This window comes from Corvus kubaryi, unplaced genomic scaffold (assembly GCF_017639235.1).
Source record: "Corvus kubaryi isolate FWS band 111438036 unplaced genomic scaffold, C.kubaryi_AGA036_p1.0 37398, whole genome shotgun sequence".
Taxonomy (NCBI): Eukaryota; Metazoa; Chordata; class Aves; order Passeriformes; family Corvidae; genus Corvus; species Corvus kubaryi.
Window position 1 is genome coordinate 5,349,887 of NW_024581137.1, and position 17,752 is coordinate 5,367,638.

General features: G+C 39.4%; 1 protein-coding gene and 1 long non-coding RNA gene across 5 annotated transcripts in view; one reads left to right on the plus strand and one right to left on the minus strand.

The window, feature by feature from the left end:
- Window positions 1-14,567, plus strand: part of CDK13 (cyclin dependent kinase 13) — a 50,950-nt gene extending 36,383 nt beyond the window's left edge. For 2 of the 4 annotated variants that reach the window (XM_042044435.1, XM_042044437.1), the window contains 5 exons: window positions 1,176-1,292; window positions 2,242-2,373; window positions 4,699-4,904; window positions 7,831-8,391; window positions 9,481-14,567. In XM_042044435.1, the coding sequence (XP_041900369.1) occupies window positions 1,176-1,292; window positions 2,242-2,373; window positions 4,699-4,904; window positions 7,831-8,391; window positions 9,481-10,337 (1,873 nt within the window). In that variant the 3' untranslated portion in view covers window positions 10,338-14,567. The remainder of the gene's footprint in view (window positions 1-1,175; window positions 1,293-2,241; window positions 2,374-4,698; window positions 4,905-7,830; window positions 8,392-9,480) is intronic. The other 2 variants (XM_042044438.1, XM_042044436.1) reach the window with 2 other exon arrangements.
- LOC121672031 lies at window positions 804-9,485 on the minus strand. The gene is made up of 2 exons (XR_006018733.1): window positions 9,389-9,485; window positions 804-3,363 (listed from the first exon to the last, which is right to left on the minus strand). It is a non-coding gene; the product is annotated as an uncharacterized LOC121672031 (long non-coding RNA).
- Window positions 14,568-17,752: the final 3,185 nt, after the last annotated feature.

Genomic DNA, 17,752 nt, shown 5'->3' on the forward strand with positions numbered 1-17,752 from the left:
GGTTTTGAGCACTAGATGGCATGAATGCACATGAGAATGCAAAGTTATTCTTTCTTTGTGTTGTACCTCTGGTACAAAACCCTAAAAATTTGTGGTTTCCTTCTGCTGGAAGCTTCTGTTTGTAGCTCATTTTTCCTCTACACTGATGCTATGCATTTTTTGCTGTTTGAGCATAATAAATCAGTTCTATTAACATCTCTGCTGTGATCATGTTGCAGTCAAAAATTCTACATTTATCTTTTCAAACTTCATCAAAGATAAAGCTGAAGTAAATTCTGATAGTAAGAGATTTATTATTTTTATTCTCCCTCCTGAAAATACCCCAACTGGCATAAAGTCAGATTGGTTTGCATAGCACCTGGGCCATAACTAATAGATCATTAGGTCTCTTACACTAACCATTTAAATCTAATAAAAAGGAGGGCTGAACTAGGGAGAAATGTATTTGCAAAATGTCCTTTTATGACTGCCTGCATCAGAATTTGAAACTTTGCATATATGGAAATACGTTATTAGTTCTTCTGCTTAAAGTGTGGTGTTGATCAACCTGTGCTTAGCCGTCCTTGGTTGGAAAAAAGGATGGGGATGGAATGTGAGGCATAAGAGTGTGGGCAACTCCATTTGTGGAGATAGATGAGGCTTGAGACATGAAACTCATAACTGAAGTAAAAAATACAGAGGTTTTCTAGTGGTTTCTGCCTTTAGGACTTACTGAATTGTTTGGTGTTTTTCTCTTATGTCTTCAGTGTTAAATAAATTCTCAGTGAAAAGTGCTTTTTCAGCTATTTGGTATATCTTTCTTCAATGGCGTTGGGAGCTAAGGCCATAAAAGTTACTCTGAATGTGGGCTATCCAGTTCATCTAGTCAGATACCTGGAGTACTCTTCAGACATAGTCGGTTAAGTTTTTCAAAACATTTCTGTAGAGGATGTGTGGGCTGGGCTGAGGCAGAAACAGTAAGTTTGGTCTCTGTGGTGATTAGCCTTTGTAGACAATTCACCATTATGTAATGGTGTTGGACATTTTGACAGTGGAGAAACTTTAGCTAAAAATAACCCGAACATTAAAATTGAAAATTATTTTTGTTTTCACTGTACTTGCAAGAGTAAAAATGACAGCCGTGCTCGCTTGTGGTTTTGGAACTCATACCCTTTTTTCCCTTCTTTTTGGTGCAGCCGAATTTGCGGAAGTCCTTGTCCAGCAGTGTGGCCTGATGTTATAAAATTAGCTTATTTCAACACAATGAAACCAAAGAAGCAGTATCGTCGAAAACTGAGAGAAGAGTTTGCTTTGTAAGGATGAAGAATTAGCTTAGTCAACTGTAATAGCATTAAGTTTTCTTGGAGACTTTATGAACTTCAGTATTTTTTGGAGAATGAACAGAGATCGAGTGTAAAGAAAAATGGCTTTAGGTTCTTGTTCTTCCCATGATACCCACAGAGCTTGTATTAACCCTTATTTAATAGAAGTGTCAGGCAGAGGAAAGAAGGCTCTAAAATTTCAGCCACCTGTCAGCTTTCACCTAAGGAAACTATTTGTTTGGTATACCTGCTTGTTGCCCTGTCCAAAAAACAGGTCAGAGTATTTAATTGTTTATTAGTAAAACTGGCTACAGCTAAATACGTAGTCTGGTTGACATTACAGTCTTTTGGGTCATAAACTCATTCAACACAGAGGAGTTACGTGAACCGTATGTCTTAAAGTACTACCATTGGACTAGTTTTGTGCATATATCACAAGTGAAAGGTGTGGAAAACAGCTGTAAGTTTATTTTAAAGGGGTTGTTCCTCTCGTTCAGGTACAGTGGGCTTCAAGAGAAATGCATCGTCCTGTTCATAGTAATGAGACTAATATCTTTGAAGCAATAGAATTATTTTCCATAAATCAATCAAAAGCCCAACTCCCTGGTGGTAAATTCCAAAATGTAAAGTAACAATATAGTCTTGACTTAAAAATGTGGGTGTGGGTTTTTTTAAGGACAAGGTTTCAAGCAATGAAGCAACACAAGGCAAAGAAAGCTTGGGTTTTTAATAGCACAGGTAGTAAAAGGTGAAGTTTATCTCTTCCTCTTGCTATCAAGCTCAGGTTGTGGGTGCGTTTTGTTAGTGTGTAAGTTACCTCAGGACTTAATGATCAGTCTCGGACTTAAAGTCTTGGAAGGAATGTGTTCATTAAAATTTTGCGCAGAAGTGTGTTACAAAATAAAGATATGACATTTCCCTCTATTTTGCACTTTTGTAGCATCCCACCAGCTGCTTTAGATTTATTCGATTATATGCTTGCCCTGGATCCCAGCAAGCGCTGCACAGCTGAACAAGCTCTTCAGTGCGAGTTTCTGCGAGACGTGGAACCATCTAAAATGCCTCCTCCAGAGTAAGTAATTTCCACTGGTAATGCTACCGACCTCTAGGAAGTGTGAACATGCACTGATTTCATTAAATTCATTGTGGTTCGGTAAAGGAGATGGTGGCAGAAATGTTGACGTACACAGTTGTTGAAAGGTGATTCTGCAGTAAAGTGCTTGTGTAGCTAAGATAACAGTGGTTATGAGGATCTGAGAATTGATTCATCATTCCTAGGACTAGTTATTGCATTACTACCTTTAAAGAAAATATTATTCTATGAATGTTACTAATATTTAAAAAACATAATTTCCCTTTTATCTCAGTTTACTAGTGTCTGCTTTTTCCAAGGATTTTGAGGTCCTCCATTAATCTGAATTGCCTTCTTTAATTATAGAACGACACTGGGTATAGAATTCTGCACAGGTACTTGAGAGTTAAAGTGAAATACAGTAAATTGTTTCATGAGCCAGATGAGAGTCTTGGTTTTACAGGCAGGAAAAGTGAAATTGTGCAGGGTTGTTCCTGTAAGTTTCTCTAGAGGAAATGTCCTGTCAGATTTTTGCAGTGACTTTACAGTCATTTTAATCAGTACAAATCATATTGGAGCATGTCCTGAGGAAAAGAGTGAAAAGGTACCAGAGAATCTGCAGGTCTCATTCTTTCCTCAGTGTAGCTGTCAGAACATAGAACCTATGATATTGTTTGAGTAAACTGAACCTTCAAGGCAGCCTATACTGACTTATTTTTAGTTAGTTACCAGCTGGGAAAAGTGTTTGAGTTTTATGTAAGGATTTTATTAAAATTCTTTCTAGACTTACCTGTTACATACACAAGGTTGTTACGCAGAATCACAGAATCGATGAGGTTGGCAGGCACCACAGTGGGTCATATGGTCCAACCTCCCTGCTCAAGTAGGGTTTTCCCAGAGCACATGGTGCAGGATTGTGTCCAGATGGTTCTTGAGTATCTCCAGTGAGGGAGACGCCACATCCTCTCTGGGCAGACATTACTAATGTTCCTGAAACATGAGGTAAAGAGGTTTCATTGCCTGAATATGACTATCACTGTGTGAAAATCAGAAATCAGCAATCTCAGGCTGTTTGCTGAAATCTCAGAACCACTTTTGTACAGCATGTTGCTTATGTGCATTTTAAAGTAAGTGAATGGGAAGATCATCTTTTCTTCAAGGATGTGGTAATGCCTCCATTCTAGAAGTTGATACATGGAAATCCAAAACAAACTAGTGATTGGTGTCCTTTTAAAAATTAAGAGGAACCACACTCACTTCCGGCGCAGCACAGGAAAGTGTCAACTGTTCTCTTCAAAGACTGAAGTTCTGTTTTGGGAAGGAGCAGCTGTTCATTAAAAAAATGTGACATGCTGATTGCAAGAACCATGGGATACTTCTCACAATGAGTTCTTGCTTCCAGTTGTTTTTCAGAAAGTACTTGGCAGGTGGAGGGAGAGAATAAAGGAAACAGTTGTCATAATTGCATTTCCAGTGTCTCTTGTCATCTATCAGCTAATTTTATCATGTGCCTGGGTGACAGAACTGCTAAGACAGTTAATTTGTAATAGGAAAGTATAAACCACTATTTTTACTGCCCATCTCAGTATTTCTGTTATCTATGGATGGGTCTTTGTGTTCCTCAGGAAATCAGAATTGAGATGCCTGCAGGGAACTGTAATGGAAGGACAGAATTAGTGGCTGATAAGTTTCTTAAAAGAATTTTGCCTCTGCATTCATATGTTTCAAAGGATATTCCCTTGTTCTTCCTGGTATCCCAGCTTTGCTAGTGTCAAGTGCTATTTATTCATGTAACTTACTTCTGCAGCTTTTTCCTTTTTTCCCTCAGACTTTTTTGGTTGCCTGATCTGTACACTATAAATACTAGATAGCCATGTCTGTTACTGTGGACAAATATGTGACCTAATGACTCAACAGTACTTTTATAAGAGACAGAAGGACTGTGAAAAAACCACTTTCATATTGATAACTTAGTTATCTGGTAGTATGCAAGTTGTATTTCATAGCAACTGTGCAGCATTGATTTTGAAGTTTGAAGTACACAAATAATTCAGAAAATAATTCTCATTTTAAGATACTTTTTCCTCTTTTCCGCCAGAAGGACCTGTGCTTCTGAAAGAGGCACTCAGTAAAAAGATTTCAGCCAGAAAAAAGCAGGTCTGAGATTTTGCTGGCTTTTGAATGTTTCCTGATGTATTGCCGAGTTCTAGTCGGTTCACCTTTCAAAAGTTACATTAGGTATAATTTAAGTGTTTATTTTACCAGTATGGTTAAAAAAAAATAAAAATAGGGATAAAACTGATTATCTCCAATCATTCTTTGCAGCCTTCCTTTGTGGCAGGATTGCCATGAGCTGTGGAGTAAGAAACGCAGAAGACAGAAGCAGATGGGCATGACTGATGACTCTACAGCAGCTAAAGTCCCTAGGAAGGATCTGTCTCTAGGCATGGATGAGAGCAGAACCAACACCCCACAAGGCATGCAAACTTCTTCCCAACTCAAAACTCAGGGCAGCTCTAGTGTAGCACTTGGTCAGTAATATTTTCAGTTCTTATGATTACCTACTACTTGGATTGCGCCTCTAGAAATTTTAGATGTTACTTGTAGAGTATTGACGTCTCCTGGATTCTTGAGGGAGGAACAATATTGTAAGTTTAATCTTTGTTACAAAAGATTTGCCTTTGCTTTTGGAAACATAAGTGTTCCTCTCCAATTTTACCAAACTTTTCAGCCTGGTCAGAGCAACTACCTTGCTTGCTCTGTATTTTGAGGGGATTTTAGCTCTTGCTCATCTATAATTCTTTTGTAATTTCACAAGCCAGTGACTGTTCAAAGTTTCTCACAATCTCCGTAGATTGGATAAGCTTTATTGGTATTGATAAACTGATCAGAAAGGCAGAGTTTAGATAATCATCATTTCAAATGGAACAGATTCCGTCTTCATGTTATGGTAGTCTTCAGCTTTCCAGGTTGTTGGGGCTAAATCAAGCTGTAAAAAAAAAAAAAAAAAAAAAAAAAAAAAACCAAAAAAACCAAAACACCAAAACCATCCCCCCCCCGCCCCCCAGAAGCTGGTATAACATGAAGTAGCTACCTCTGTGAATTGCACTGCCACTAATTCTGAAACTTAACAAAAGTATCTTGCTTCAGACAAGTTTTACAAATATAACAAAAGAAGTAATGGTTCTGATATGGAGACCATTTGAGATACTCAGCAGTTAAGTGACAGTTCTCAAAATGTAGAAATATAGAGAGTTACAACACCAGATGGATACCTGTACATTTAATGTAAGACCATTTTTGATTGCGCGAAGTGACCATAAATCCTATGGCACTGATAGAAGAGTTCAGCTGAAAAACACAGTTTATGCATTCATAGTAGCTGACAATTCTTTAACACTAACCATCTTGAATCAACCCTTAATTTAACAGTAGAGCTGAGCTCCAAATATTCTCTGCAAAAATACACAGAAAATAGTTATTTTGATCGTATTTTATTGCAATTTATTGCCTCTTGCTCCATTCATCTGGTTTCTCATTGTAAACCAGCTGTGAGATTCTGCTAATCTGTATGTTTAGGCTAAAGTTTTGGCAGCATTTTCAAGAATGACTTTCTGTAACTCTTTTTCCCCTATCTGTATTAGAAGTTTTTTAAAGAGTCCAAAGGATATTTTCTTTGTGCTTTTATAGCATAACAGCCTGATGACTACTGTTAGTCATTAATACTGACTATGCAAAATAAACTAAGCAAATAGAGAAGGAATCATTCAGACCTATATTTCTGTTTACCCATATGTATACAGAAAAATATGTCTAGATAGAAAAGAAGACAATTTAATTTTCAGTGAAACATAGAGGCATTTCCTGTATTGAACAAAGCACTTCCGGAAGCCGTAATGCACCTTAGATAATACTATTAATAAGACACATTATGTAACTCCATGACCAAATGCATGCTTTAGCCAAAACTCTTGCATTTGTTTCTAATTTCTCCTTTTCTCCCCAAAAGGAGAGGTTAAAAAGACAATTGCTAATGTTCTGATTCATGAATGGGACCCCTGGTTATTGCATTTTGCAATTTAACAGGAGCTGTTCAGAGCTCAATAATTTTGTTATGACAGATTTCCCAGAATACAGTTTCCTGTTAGAATGAACTTAAAGCTAGCCAAAGGGTATGGAATAGGTAGATTAGTTTCCGTTTGGCATTTTTCTGATGAATTTCCACTGAGAGTCTGAGAGAAGTTTTAATGTTGAGTATACCATCCTCATATGTGACAAAATCTTCTGTTAATTGCAGCATCTGAGTGAGAGTCAGCAGTACAAGGCATAAGAAATTGTGATTTATTTTTTTGTATTACCAGAGAGAAGGTGGTTTATATTCATATAAAAATATAAAAATTTTGAAATCCCTGGATCCCGCTTAAGTAGGTTCCAAGTGCTTGTATCCTGGTGCACATCCACAAGTAGAGTTGTGGGTTGTGGATTTTGCAGCACTTTGCAGATGTGCTACTCTTAAAACTTGAAAGGCAAATACTTAATATTTTTGTGTGTCATGCATGGCTTTTAATCTGCTATGAATTAATATATTGGTAAGATAGCACAATGGCAAGAATAGAAGAGGACTGAATGTGTTTTTGCTGACCTGGGTTAGAAAAAATTCAGAGTTCTGCCAGCTTGCTCACACACTCATTTTCTAATTTTTATCTGCTTTCTTCTCTAAGTCATGTACTCATGGGGCATGTTGCAACCCATGCTGCTTCACTTTCAAAATAAATCACCACAATGGGTGTTGGAAGCTAAGAAACTACTTTGATATTCAAACTTCCTTATTCATATATTCCCCTGCATCATCATAATCTGCTCTTATTTGTGGCAAGCTCCATTTAATTGAATTAACTGTATATCATCACATATTTCCTGCTACTGAGTGGTTGACTTCTTGTCCCTCAAAGTCAGCACTTCCTTTTGCATTTATACTGTGAGCTCCTGGGCTACCTAGAGCCAAGTCACTTGGGCAGGTGTTAAAACCCAGATGCTGAATTAGAATGGGCTGGAATATGACTGGAAATGGATTTTGCAGATGGCTACATTTTAACAAAGGGTCGTGATATGTCAAAGATAGGAAATTGGATTGGAAATCTTACAGCTGCCTAAAGCAGGGGGCCTTAAGCCCCAGCTTAGTTATATTGTGGAAAATTGAGCTCTAGCTTGGTGTTTTTCCATCTGTCCAAGTGCGTGTGTGCACCTCATGGAAGTCACTTTGGTTATATTGGATCTTACTGTTCCATTTCCTATAGATACTCTCCAAAGACAGTTAATATGTAACAGCATTCCATTTCTGTGTTGTCCAAACCCATGCTTTGCCAGTCATGTCAACCATGCTAGATTAGTCTTCTTTTGAGTTTCTGAAACATGCCAGTTCTAAATAATACTTAAAACCACCTTTTTTGTCTTTAGCAAAAACAAGCACTGGACAGCAGTTAAACCAGAATGAAGTGGCAATCCTGCTAAACCTGCTACAGTCTAAAACAAGTGTTAGTTTGGCACAGTTTGCCCAAGTATTGAATATTAAAGTAAACCCAGAGACTCAGCAGCAACTAAATAAAATAAATCTTCCTGCTGGAATTTTGTCAGCAGGTGAAAAACAGTCAGAACAGCAGCAGCAGCCGCCGCCACCTCCGCCACCACCTCCAGAGCAGGAGTCTCTAAAACAGCCAACGGTCACGCAGCCCCCTGTGCCATCTGCTCAGCTGGGTCAGTCTAAAGTTGAGACTGATGCTGCCCAGGCAGCTGTGCAGAGTGCATTTGCTGTTCTGTTGTCTCAGTTAATAAAGGCTCAGCAAACAAAACAAAAAGATTTTGTGTTGGAGGAGAAGGAAAATGGATCAGGAAATGAAATGTCATTACAACTCAGGCAGCCTCCAGAGCCCGCCACTCCTGTGTCTGTCAGCCGGGACGACGTGGAATCTCCGGCACCTGGCTACCCACATCTGATCAAGTCATTATACATGTCTGCAGGTACTGAAGGCCTTTATTGCTAACCAGCAAATACCTGGAGTACTGGAGATGTAATAGTTTGGGAGTAGAGAATTAACATGTTTGCCATATGAATCTGTGTGAGTATAGGAGATTAAACTGATTTGGTCACGTTTTATGTCTGTATCAGAGAATTTGTCTATTAGTGTAACAGGTGCTGTGCAGACAGAGCAAACAATGATACCCAGCCTAAGAGGCACACAAGTATTACTGATGAAATATTGATCATTATTCTGGGGGGGCAGTTTCTTAATGGTGACTGTGGTGGAGAATGGTGGAGAAGACAGTCTTTTCTAGCAGATGCAGAGATGTAATTTGCCAGTTTTGACTGTGTGTTTAGGTAAAGCTTATTTTGGTGAGACAGTATTTTATTTTGGGTTTTAATGCTGACTAGAGCAGTTCCTTAGTGTCAAATTCAGTGGTGACTGGTAACTGTCACACACATGGTTAAAGGTTTCCATTGGGGTGTAGTAGTGGCTTCTGTTGTCTTCCCACAGTTTAAAGCTCTGTTCATCTTTTTGGATTGCAAATTCAGATTTATTGTGGTGGTTCATGTATTGTTTTGTGGTGTTTGCAGCTGTTGAAAGAAATATTCTGAAATGTTTTGGAGGGTTTTGGGGTTTTTTTGACAGGTGTGCTTTTTTGTTCATGTTTATTTTAAACCTTGAGTTTTGCTGTTCTTTGATAGGGTGGCCTTTTGTCCCTCGAGACTTCTATCCCTATCTACTAATCTTTCCTGATCCTTCTGTGAACTTCTAGTGTTTGTGTTGCTCGAGTTTTGTTCTGGTTGTTTGGTTTTGGTGGGGTTTTTTTTAAGGAGCTTGTACTGTTTTTCTTTGACTGTCGTAATCTTACTTTAATGAGTAACCTGCATTATGCTCCTGAGGCAAATGAGCTGTTGCCAGATTTTGTCCAAAATAATCTATATAATTACTGATAAATTTAACTAATAAATTCATGAGAATTGAAGTTAACGAACCTCAGTGTTTTTCCAGGAAGGAGTCCTTTTCTTTCTGGTCCCGTTATTTGTATATTTTTATTCCAAAGGGGTTTTTATTGTCATCTTCTTAGGTCAAGAGGATTTGGCTAGGCAGTCTGAGATGAGACTTCTGAACCGAACACCTGAGCAGGAGCGCCCTCGGATCTTGCCTCCAGACCAGCGTCCCCCCGAGCCACCGGAGCCTCCGCCGCTCACTGATGAAGACCTTGATTATCGGACAGAGAATCAGCATTTGCCTATAGGTAACTCTTCAGGAACAGATCCTCACGCAGGAGTGAAAGCAGCTCTTCTGCAGCTGCTGGCTCAGCATCAAGCTCAGGCGACAACAGAGGAGCCAGTACAAACGAGTGTGGATTATCAGGCTAGAGATTCCTATGTAACAGGCCCAGACTACAAGGATAACTTTGGATCATCGTCCTTCTCATCTGCCTGTTACAGCACTAGCGATGGAATAGGAAGCAGATCATCAGGAGTATTAGAAAGGAGGAGTTTCCTTGGAAACTCAGATATTCAGTCTTTGGATAACTACAGTACTGCTTCATCTCACTCTGGTGCTGCCCCTCCTCCATCAGCCTTTCCAGAATCCTTTCCCAGCTCAGTAACTGGTTATGGAGACATTTACCTCAACGCTGGCCCTATGCTGTTCAGTGGAGATAAAGACCATAGGTTTGAATACAGCCATGGCCCAATCCCAGTTTTGGGGAGCAGCAGTGATGCTTCCACAGGGCCAGAGAGTACGCACTCTTTGCCCACAAAGATGCACAACTATAGCTATGGAAGTAATTTACAGGAAAATCCCACTGGCATCAGCCACATGCATGGACAAACTTGGACTTCTCCTGCCCAAGGACCTGGCTATTCCCAAGGATACAGGGGACACATTAGCACATCTGCAGTGAGAGGGCGAGGCAGAGGATTACCATATTGAGTATCTGTTTTTCCTCAGGCACATCATTTTTATCTGGAAAAACTTTTTTTCCCCCCCTAGCTGCAATTTAAAGCAGCAATTCAACAGACTTGAATAATGTTAATTCAACAGCTTTATTTTTATGTGGAAAAGGGTCTTGCATACAGTAGGAAAAATTAAAAAATGCTTACAACTCATGCTGTCTAAAAACTAGATGACTTGATTGTACATGTTCACAAACTCTAGTTCTGACTTTTATTTTGTATTTTGGCAGTTTTAAGTGGATGCTAAATTTAGGGACATCAGCTTTTTATGACAGTCTTTCAGATCTTCTGAACTATGCACATTTGTGCTTTTTTTGTAAGTTTGGACCAACTTTTATGTAAAAAAGAAATTTTACAACAATCAAAGCAGGGCACTGATTTATTTGGTATTTTTCTTTTACAAAACTACCTTTAGTCAAAGGTCACTGTCAGTCTTTGCACTGCTTTCAGTGTTATTGTGGAAGGTGTACTTCGTGCTCATTTCAGATAATAAAACACAACCTTTCTCTTGATGCAAAATTTTATAAATATTTGGTCAACGTTTTTTTTTTCTTTCAAGAAAAAAAAAAAGGGTGTTCTGGTCAAATGTTCTCTCCATCTCCCACGCTTGTTTATATAAAAACTGTTTTACTTGAATGGTAAGTGCCTTAACATGTAAGCTTAAGGTCTGCAAAAATTTGGAAGTACTTCATAGATTGCTATGAACATGATGCCTAAACCTAGGTAATTAACAAGAGAATTCAGATAATAATAAGAAACTCGAACAGGTCATAACCTTGTGCTGTTTGCTTCACATGGGCCAGTTACTTAGAGACCTGATTTTACCTAGATAAAATTGTAATTTCCAAATTGAACTTCATGAGAAATGTTGAAAGTGAGGAGAAGAATGAAGAGTGTAGTTTTTCCTCAGCTCCCTGTTGGACTTGTAGTAAGTGTTTTAGTTCCTCTGCCAAATAAACTATACTTATTATGTCCTTACCAAGTGATGACATAGTTTTTTTTCTCTTAAATGTCAACAGCAGTAATTTCTTTACTTTGTGTGAAAAGCTGACACTGTTGTCTTTTTACCCCAAGTACTGCATTGTAGGAAGTAACCAAAGGAAAAAAGACCAGTATTTAAAGCAATGGCAAAACGTTTGACACTAGTTGTAATTCGCTCTAAACTTGTGATTGTGCCAATTAATTGATTTTATATCTGCTATTCCACAGAACATTTTAATATTGGAATTGAGTGTCTCGGAACAGCTAAAATTTTTATAGTTAAAACTCTTACAAAGAGCCACTCCTCATACTAATTACAACTTCCAGCATGGTTTCTTTTTTGTTTCCTCTGATAACAAGTGGTCTCTCTCCTGCAGAGAGGAGGTATGGTTATATTTTGCCTGTACGTAATAGGATGTCTTGAAGCCCATATTGGAAACAATTTTCCAACTGATTATCCAGTTGACAAATCGGTACCTTATGTAACTGAGTGTTTAAGTACTACTTTTTAAAAAGTAAAATTTCTACTTACACTATTACAAATGTCTTGTCAATGACTTTTGGGATTTTCAGAATAGAAGCCAAAGCTGTTAGTGTTTTGTTTTAATTGAAAATCCTGGTTCATATATGGCTAATTCCCACACTGTAGAGCATGGCGAAACTCCCTTCGCTAACTGCGGAGTGTTTGAGGATCTGGCAGATGAGGAATGGAGAGCGTCCTGCTGCTTATGCTGTCCCCAAGTCTGGCAGTTGCCTTCACTAGACACAGCAGAAAATCCTGCTATCTGAAAATGAAAGTGGCCACGTCAGTAAAATACTTACAACCTGAATAGGCCGTGCTTAAGAAAGGCAAAAGCTTCACATGAATTACAGTTCACTGGACTGTTTTTCCCTTGAGTAAGGACACCCCTGTAGCATTTTTCTGCTAGTAAAATTATAAAGACAAAAATCATTAGTGTCATTTAGATATGGGCAATGCTGGCTAAAGCTCTTTGTTTACTATTCTTTAAAAAACCCAGACCCACAAATATACACACACATTGCTTTGTTTTTTTGTTTTTTTAGAATCAAGCAAAAGACTTTCAAAGCTTATATGCGCTTACTTTCACTAAAGATGTGCAGTCTGGGGTTACTCACCTGCACTTGAAGTGAAATTGCAAACAATAGTGGTCTAAAAACACAGGTAAGTTCAAATGGAAAGTAGATCTCGGAGGACTAAATTAATTGACTTCCAGTACAAAATGCAAGGAAAAAGTTGAGTCTCCTACATTCCCTTTTAGACATAAATTTTCAAGTCATTTAGTTCGCTTCATTCAGTGCAGAGAAGTCAGTCCCCTCTGCATGTGTAAATGAATGTGCAGTTTCCTCATGGGCTGGCAGCACTCTCATACATTTTTCTACCAAAATGGATTTCAGTCCTTTGCCATGAAAAAAACTCCAGTAGCCCCAGCACAAGTAATCCTGACTGTGAGGAGAGCCGAGGTGCAATAAACAAGTTATTTCCAGATGAATCAGAAACAATACTGTGGCATGCTGTAGCAGATGAATACTGTACAATGACTTTTCCCCAGCTTAAAGATTACTAGCCTGTGACTTTGAACACTGTATTTGCCTGGCACAGCAGTGTTGGGATAATTTGGAGGGAAAGTTAGTGTATTTCCGCATGTGATAACTCTGAAAAGATTGCCTTCTCTGCAACCCAGGGAATCTTCTTGGCTCTTTTGCTGACACCTTTCCTCCTGGGCTGGTGGGGGCTGGGTACAGGTGAGGAGCTCTGCCCTTGAGGGTGTGGCAGGAGGGTTGCAGCCACACTCCCCTGGCCTGGAATTGTGTCTGGGCAGGTTAGCAGCCAGGGAACTGCCCGGATCTAAGGTCCACATTCATTTTTACTGGACCTGTGTATTACCTGTCAGCATTTCTTTTGAATTAAATCACATGACTAGGTGCTTATGGCAGCGTTTTACCCTTATGAGTGAACTCCACTCAGCAGAGGCTGTACTAGTTTGGCATTTTATATCACGTGGCTCTTGCATTTTTGATGCAGTAGTAGGCATTCTGAAAACAGCATTATTTTTCTGTGGAGCTGTGGCTTTTGTTACTTTCTCCCTCATACCTTTGGGTTTATGTTTTCTGTGCTGCAATTCCAAAGTGAGCTACAGAGACCTGGATACTACATCGAAAAGTAAGTGTTGTGTGTTTGTGTTTCTAAATAAACGTAGTGAAATACTGTAATAATGGACTATCACATAGCAAGTACTTAATTATTTATATTAAGTGGTCTTTAGCCATACCAAGAGGAAGAAAGCAAGCACAACTGGACTGCTTATGACCATGACTTAAAACACTTAGACTATTAAAATGCTAAATTCAGCCAAAGGAAAAGGAAACCGCTTTTATGGATTGCTAGTTGTTGTTATCCTGAACAGAATGAACAGTGCTAGGGAAGAGGTATAAAAATACATGTATCCTTAAATGTTAATATAATTTCTTGGATAAATTTTAAATGGCAAACTTCTGTATTTCCTTATGCTTCCATAAAATGTGGTCTCTTATTAAAATTTCTCCATCCCACAGTAGTGTCAGGTGCTTTCTAGAAGCAGAGGCAGTAAGTGTCACGTTGTAAGTTCTTATGGGTTTGAGTGCTCTTCTCCTTTTGCTTGGTGTAGGACGCAGTTTCAGTTTTGGTGGAGTTTACAGTTGGATAGGTTTGGTAATTGTGTGGTAAAAACTGAAGTACTGAAGTAACACAGGATACCTCTTGTCTGCAGGCAAATTAGGTCTTGGACCATGAATTCTGTTTCCGAGAGACGAAAATGTCAGATGTACTACTTGCATTCTTCTTTTCATTAATAAAACACTCAAGTGTTTTACATACAACATTTCTCCAGTCTGTTCTGTTATAGTGTTTTTTACATGAGGAAATTTTGGTTATTACCCTTCTTGAGAGTTTTGGGATGTTCTATATTTACAGAAGTGTGTCATGAAATTAAGGAATCGCCAGACAATTTATTTGAATTCTGTATTTAAAAATAAAATGACCTTGGGTTGACTTAAAATCAAATTAACTTGCTTATCAGGGTGAAGAAACTTTATTGCAGGAGTTCTTTCGAGACAACTTAATTTAAAATAAATTGTTATGCTTTAGCTTGCTTACTCTTTGTTATTTTAAGCCATTTGTATATAAAATGTATTGTGCAGCCTGTAAATAAAATACATGAAAATTGAAGTCTTTCGTTGTTTTCCCTCTCTGCTTGTCAAATAGCATTTCAAAAGAACATTGGGTTAAACTAAGAATGTTTTTAGTGTATTGAAATTCTGCAAGTTATTAATAAAACCCCTTTACTGCTCCAGTCCTGTTTCAAAGGAGCCCTCCAGGTACTGGCAGTGTGAGGCTTTGCTGGCAGAGTGGGTGATGCAGGAGCCAAGGTGCAGCAGAGCATCCCTTTGAGCACTGATGGTGCCCTGAGACCAGGCAGAGTGCTGGGATGTGGGTGTGGGACAGGGGCTGAGAAGCTGCTGCTTCAGCACCTGTGAGCTGCTCAGGATGGTGGGCTATGGACAGCATCACATTTTTTCTTTGCAGTGTCCAAGCAGAGGTGTAGTTAATATTCCCCACCATTGTCTCTTTAAAGAGGATGGTGTGTGTGTTAGAAGCAATGGGAAATCAAACCCAAAGAGCCAGGTATTTTCAGTGTCTGGTGAGACACTGTGAATTGAGCCTGGCTTAAGCAACTGTGCTTTGAATGCCTGAGGCTTTTCTTGTCTTTTTCCTACTGTATTAGTTAATCTAATGAAACCTTTTGAATCTTTCAATAAATGCTATACCTCCATCCAAAAATATGTCACTTGCTGTTATCTTCAGTCCTCTTGAGGTTGGGCAGAGTGCTGCTTCATCACTTGTCATTGATAAAGCCAATAGATGGGCAGTGAAAATGCAGTTGGAAGTTACAGGGGCCAGCAGCAGTTACAGAGGTGTTGTTTGACATTAGGTTGACAAGATGTGTATCTGCAGCCCAAAACATCTCACTTTGGAAACAATACTTTGGTGACGGCTACAATTAAAGCCTGACCTTCAGTTCTGGCGACAAGCTCAGAGTGTATTTCATAGGGTGTTGACTTGCATGTAGCAGATCTGGCAGTTGTGTGTAACCAATTCCAGTTGTCTGCTGAGTTTTTTCTCGTGAAAGCTGCTATTGCAACTCATAACAAATGTTGGCTCTGATTATATTGCAGCACGAACCTGAAATGGTTTGAGAAGGGTGGTCATCCCTTTCACTGAGCTCTTACTGCCATAGGGGTAGCCAGCTGTGCAGTAGGGTACCAGTAATAATTCCGGTGGGATCTGTGTGTCAGTTGATATCCTCAGCTGCACGTAAAATAGCATCAAGTGAAAGAGGAGATACACGAGTAACTGCAGAACAGCCTGTATCAACACAGAGCAAGGAATGGGTCTATGAAATCGGTGGCAAGAGAGGAAACCAGTCCTCTCATATCAAAGCCACGAATTAATGCCTGTTAACTTTGAAAGAACAATGCAGTTTTGCAGAATTTTCTTTTGAATTACCTGAACCAGGATTAGGTTGCTTCTATTTTTAAGGGATGCCTATAAAACCTGACAGGTCATCTGGATGAACAGGTTTAGAGCTACCAAACTCCCCCACCATATGGAAGAAAATGAAAGTTGGAGCACTTTGCAGTTGCAGTAAACATGGGCAGAAAGAACTTGGTTTGACAAATAAGGGCAACTGTTGCTTTTCCCAGTCAACTGCATTCATGTTGATGGACCTTGAGGGTTTTGCTTTTAAAGTCGTTTACGTGCTATGGCCGCTTATTTTGGCCTTTTTTTATTGCCTATGGAGAGAAGGCACAGTCAGAGGAACTTTGAACCTTATAGTAATGCTTTTTCTTCATTTAGAGCAGCCCTCACCAATAGGCAGTACTCAGATCACGCAGCACAGCTTCAATTCTTCTTCAGCAGTTCCTCTGGGGACACTTTGGGCATACTATTGATATGGCAAATTCTCGTAACACAGTGAATGTACCTTTAATAGGACTTTTTGCAAAGAGGCTTTGTGAAGATTTTTTTTCAGTATTAGAAAATACAGTGTAGAGGAGACATAGCTGGTTAGAAAAGGGAATACTCAAGGGTAACCATTACAGAAACCAGTCTGGGAGCTTCTGGTACTCGCAAGAAGATCTGACAGCTGTTTGCCACCTGTAAGGGAACCTAGGGGAATAAGTGGTTACTATTTGACTTGTGCAGATAAGTCTCTCTGCTGTACTCCCTCCTGTGTGCTAGGGTGTGGTTGGTATTAGTTGCTAGAGGACATAGCTGGAAGCAAGTGTTCAGTGTGCAGCAACGCCTAACACAGGTCCCTTTTTACTTTCCTCCTGCACCTGTTCTACAAATGTGTAAAGCATGTCAACAGGTTCCACCATGGCGAACAGCACGCTCCTCTACTGCCTTTCGAGGATCTTGGTTCTGCCCAGGTGGCAGTGGTTGGAGAGCACTGATGTCTGCTTGCCCTGCCTTTGGGCACCTCTCTGAGCATCAGTGCCCTAGTGCTACTTTCTCTCACTGCTTTCTCCCCAGGTCACCCTGAGCAAAGAATGGCCTGTACAGAGAACTGAACAGGAGCCTGACTTTAGGAGGCAATTTTTCCCAAACAAGGAGCAAGGAAGAGATCATTACTTATTTTCATTCTCCTTCATCCTTACCACCTGCAGAAATGATCTGCAGGAATGATTTCAAAGCAGGAACTGGTTTGGTGGTGTTCTTTTGTTTGTTTTGGTTTGTTTTTTTAAATTTTCTGTTTTTCTTTACTGGTATTGCCCTTCAGAGAGCAGCATTTGGATATTAGAAACCGCCTGCAAATCAATGTAGGATTGATGGATTGGGACTTCTGCTTTGCAGCTAACCCGGTGGCAAAAAATACATGGAAGTTACAGAAGAGGAGCAGGCCATTCCCTGCCTTCCTGCACTAGAGTTAAAATTAAAACACATCCCCACACTGGAAAACGAAGATGTGCACAGCAAACAAAAACAGCAGCCAAAGTTATCCATGTGCAGTCCTGTAACCTTTTCTGCCCCACAAATACTCTTGAAAGCTCGTGTCATCCCTGGGCTGGCATCCTTGCCCTCAAGACAAGGAAGGCCTTGGACCTTCTGACTGCTTTCTTTGCAGAACAAAGATTAATTGTGACCATTTTTAAACCCCTTTTTTTCTAAAAATTGTTCATGAGGGGGAGGGGGTAGGGAATGGAGTAAGAACTACAGATGACATGGGAAATGAAAAGGAATCTACTAATGCTGTATATGAGAATTGAAGTAGTAAATAATAGTTAAAAACTTACCTGCAGATGGTTTGGCAATTCCACATCAGGAAAGTATTACTCTAAACCTGGCAGATT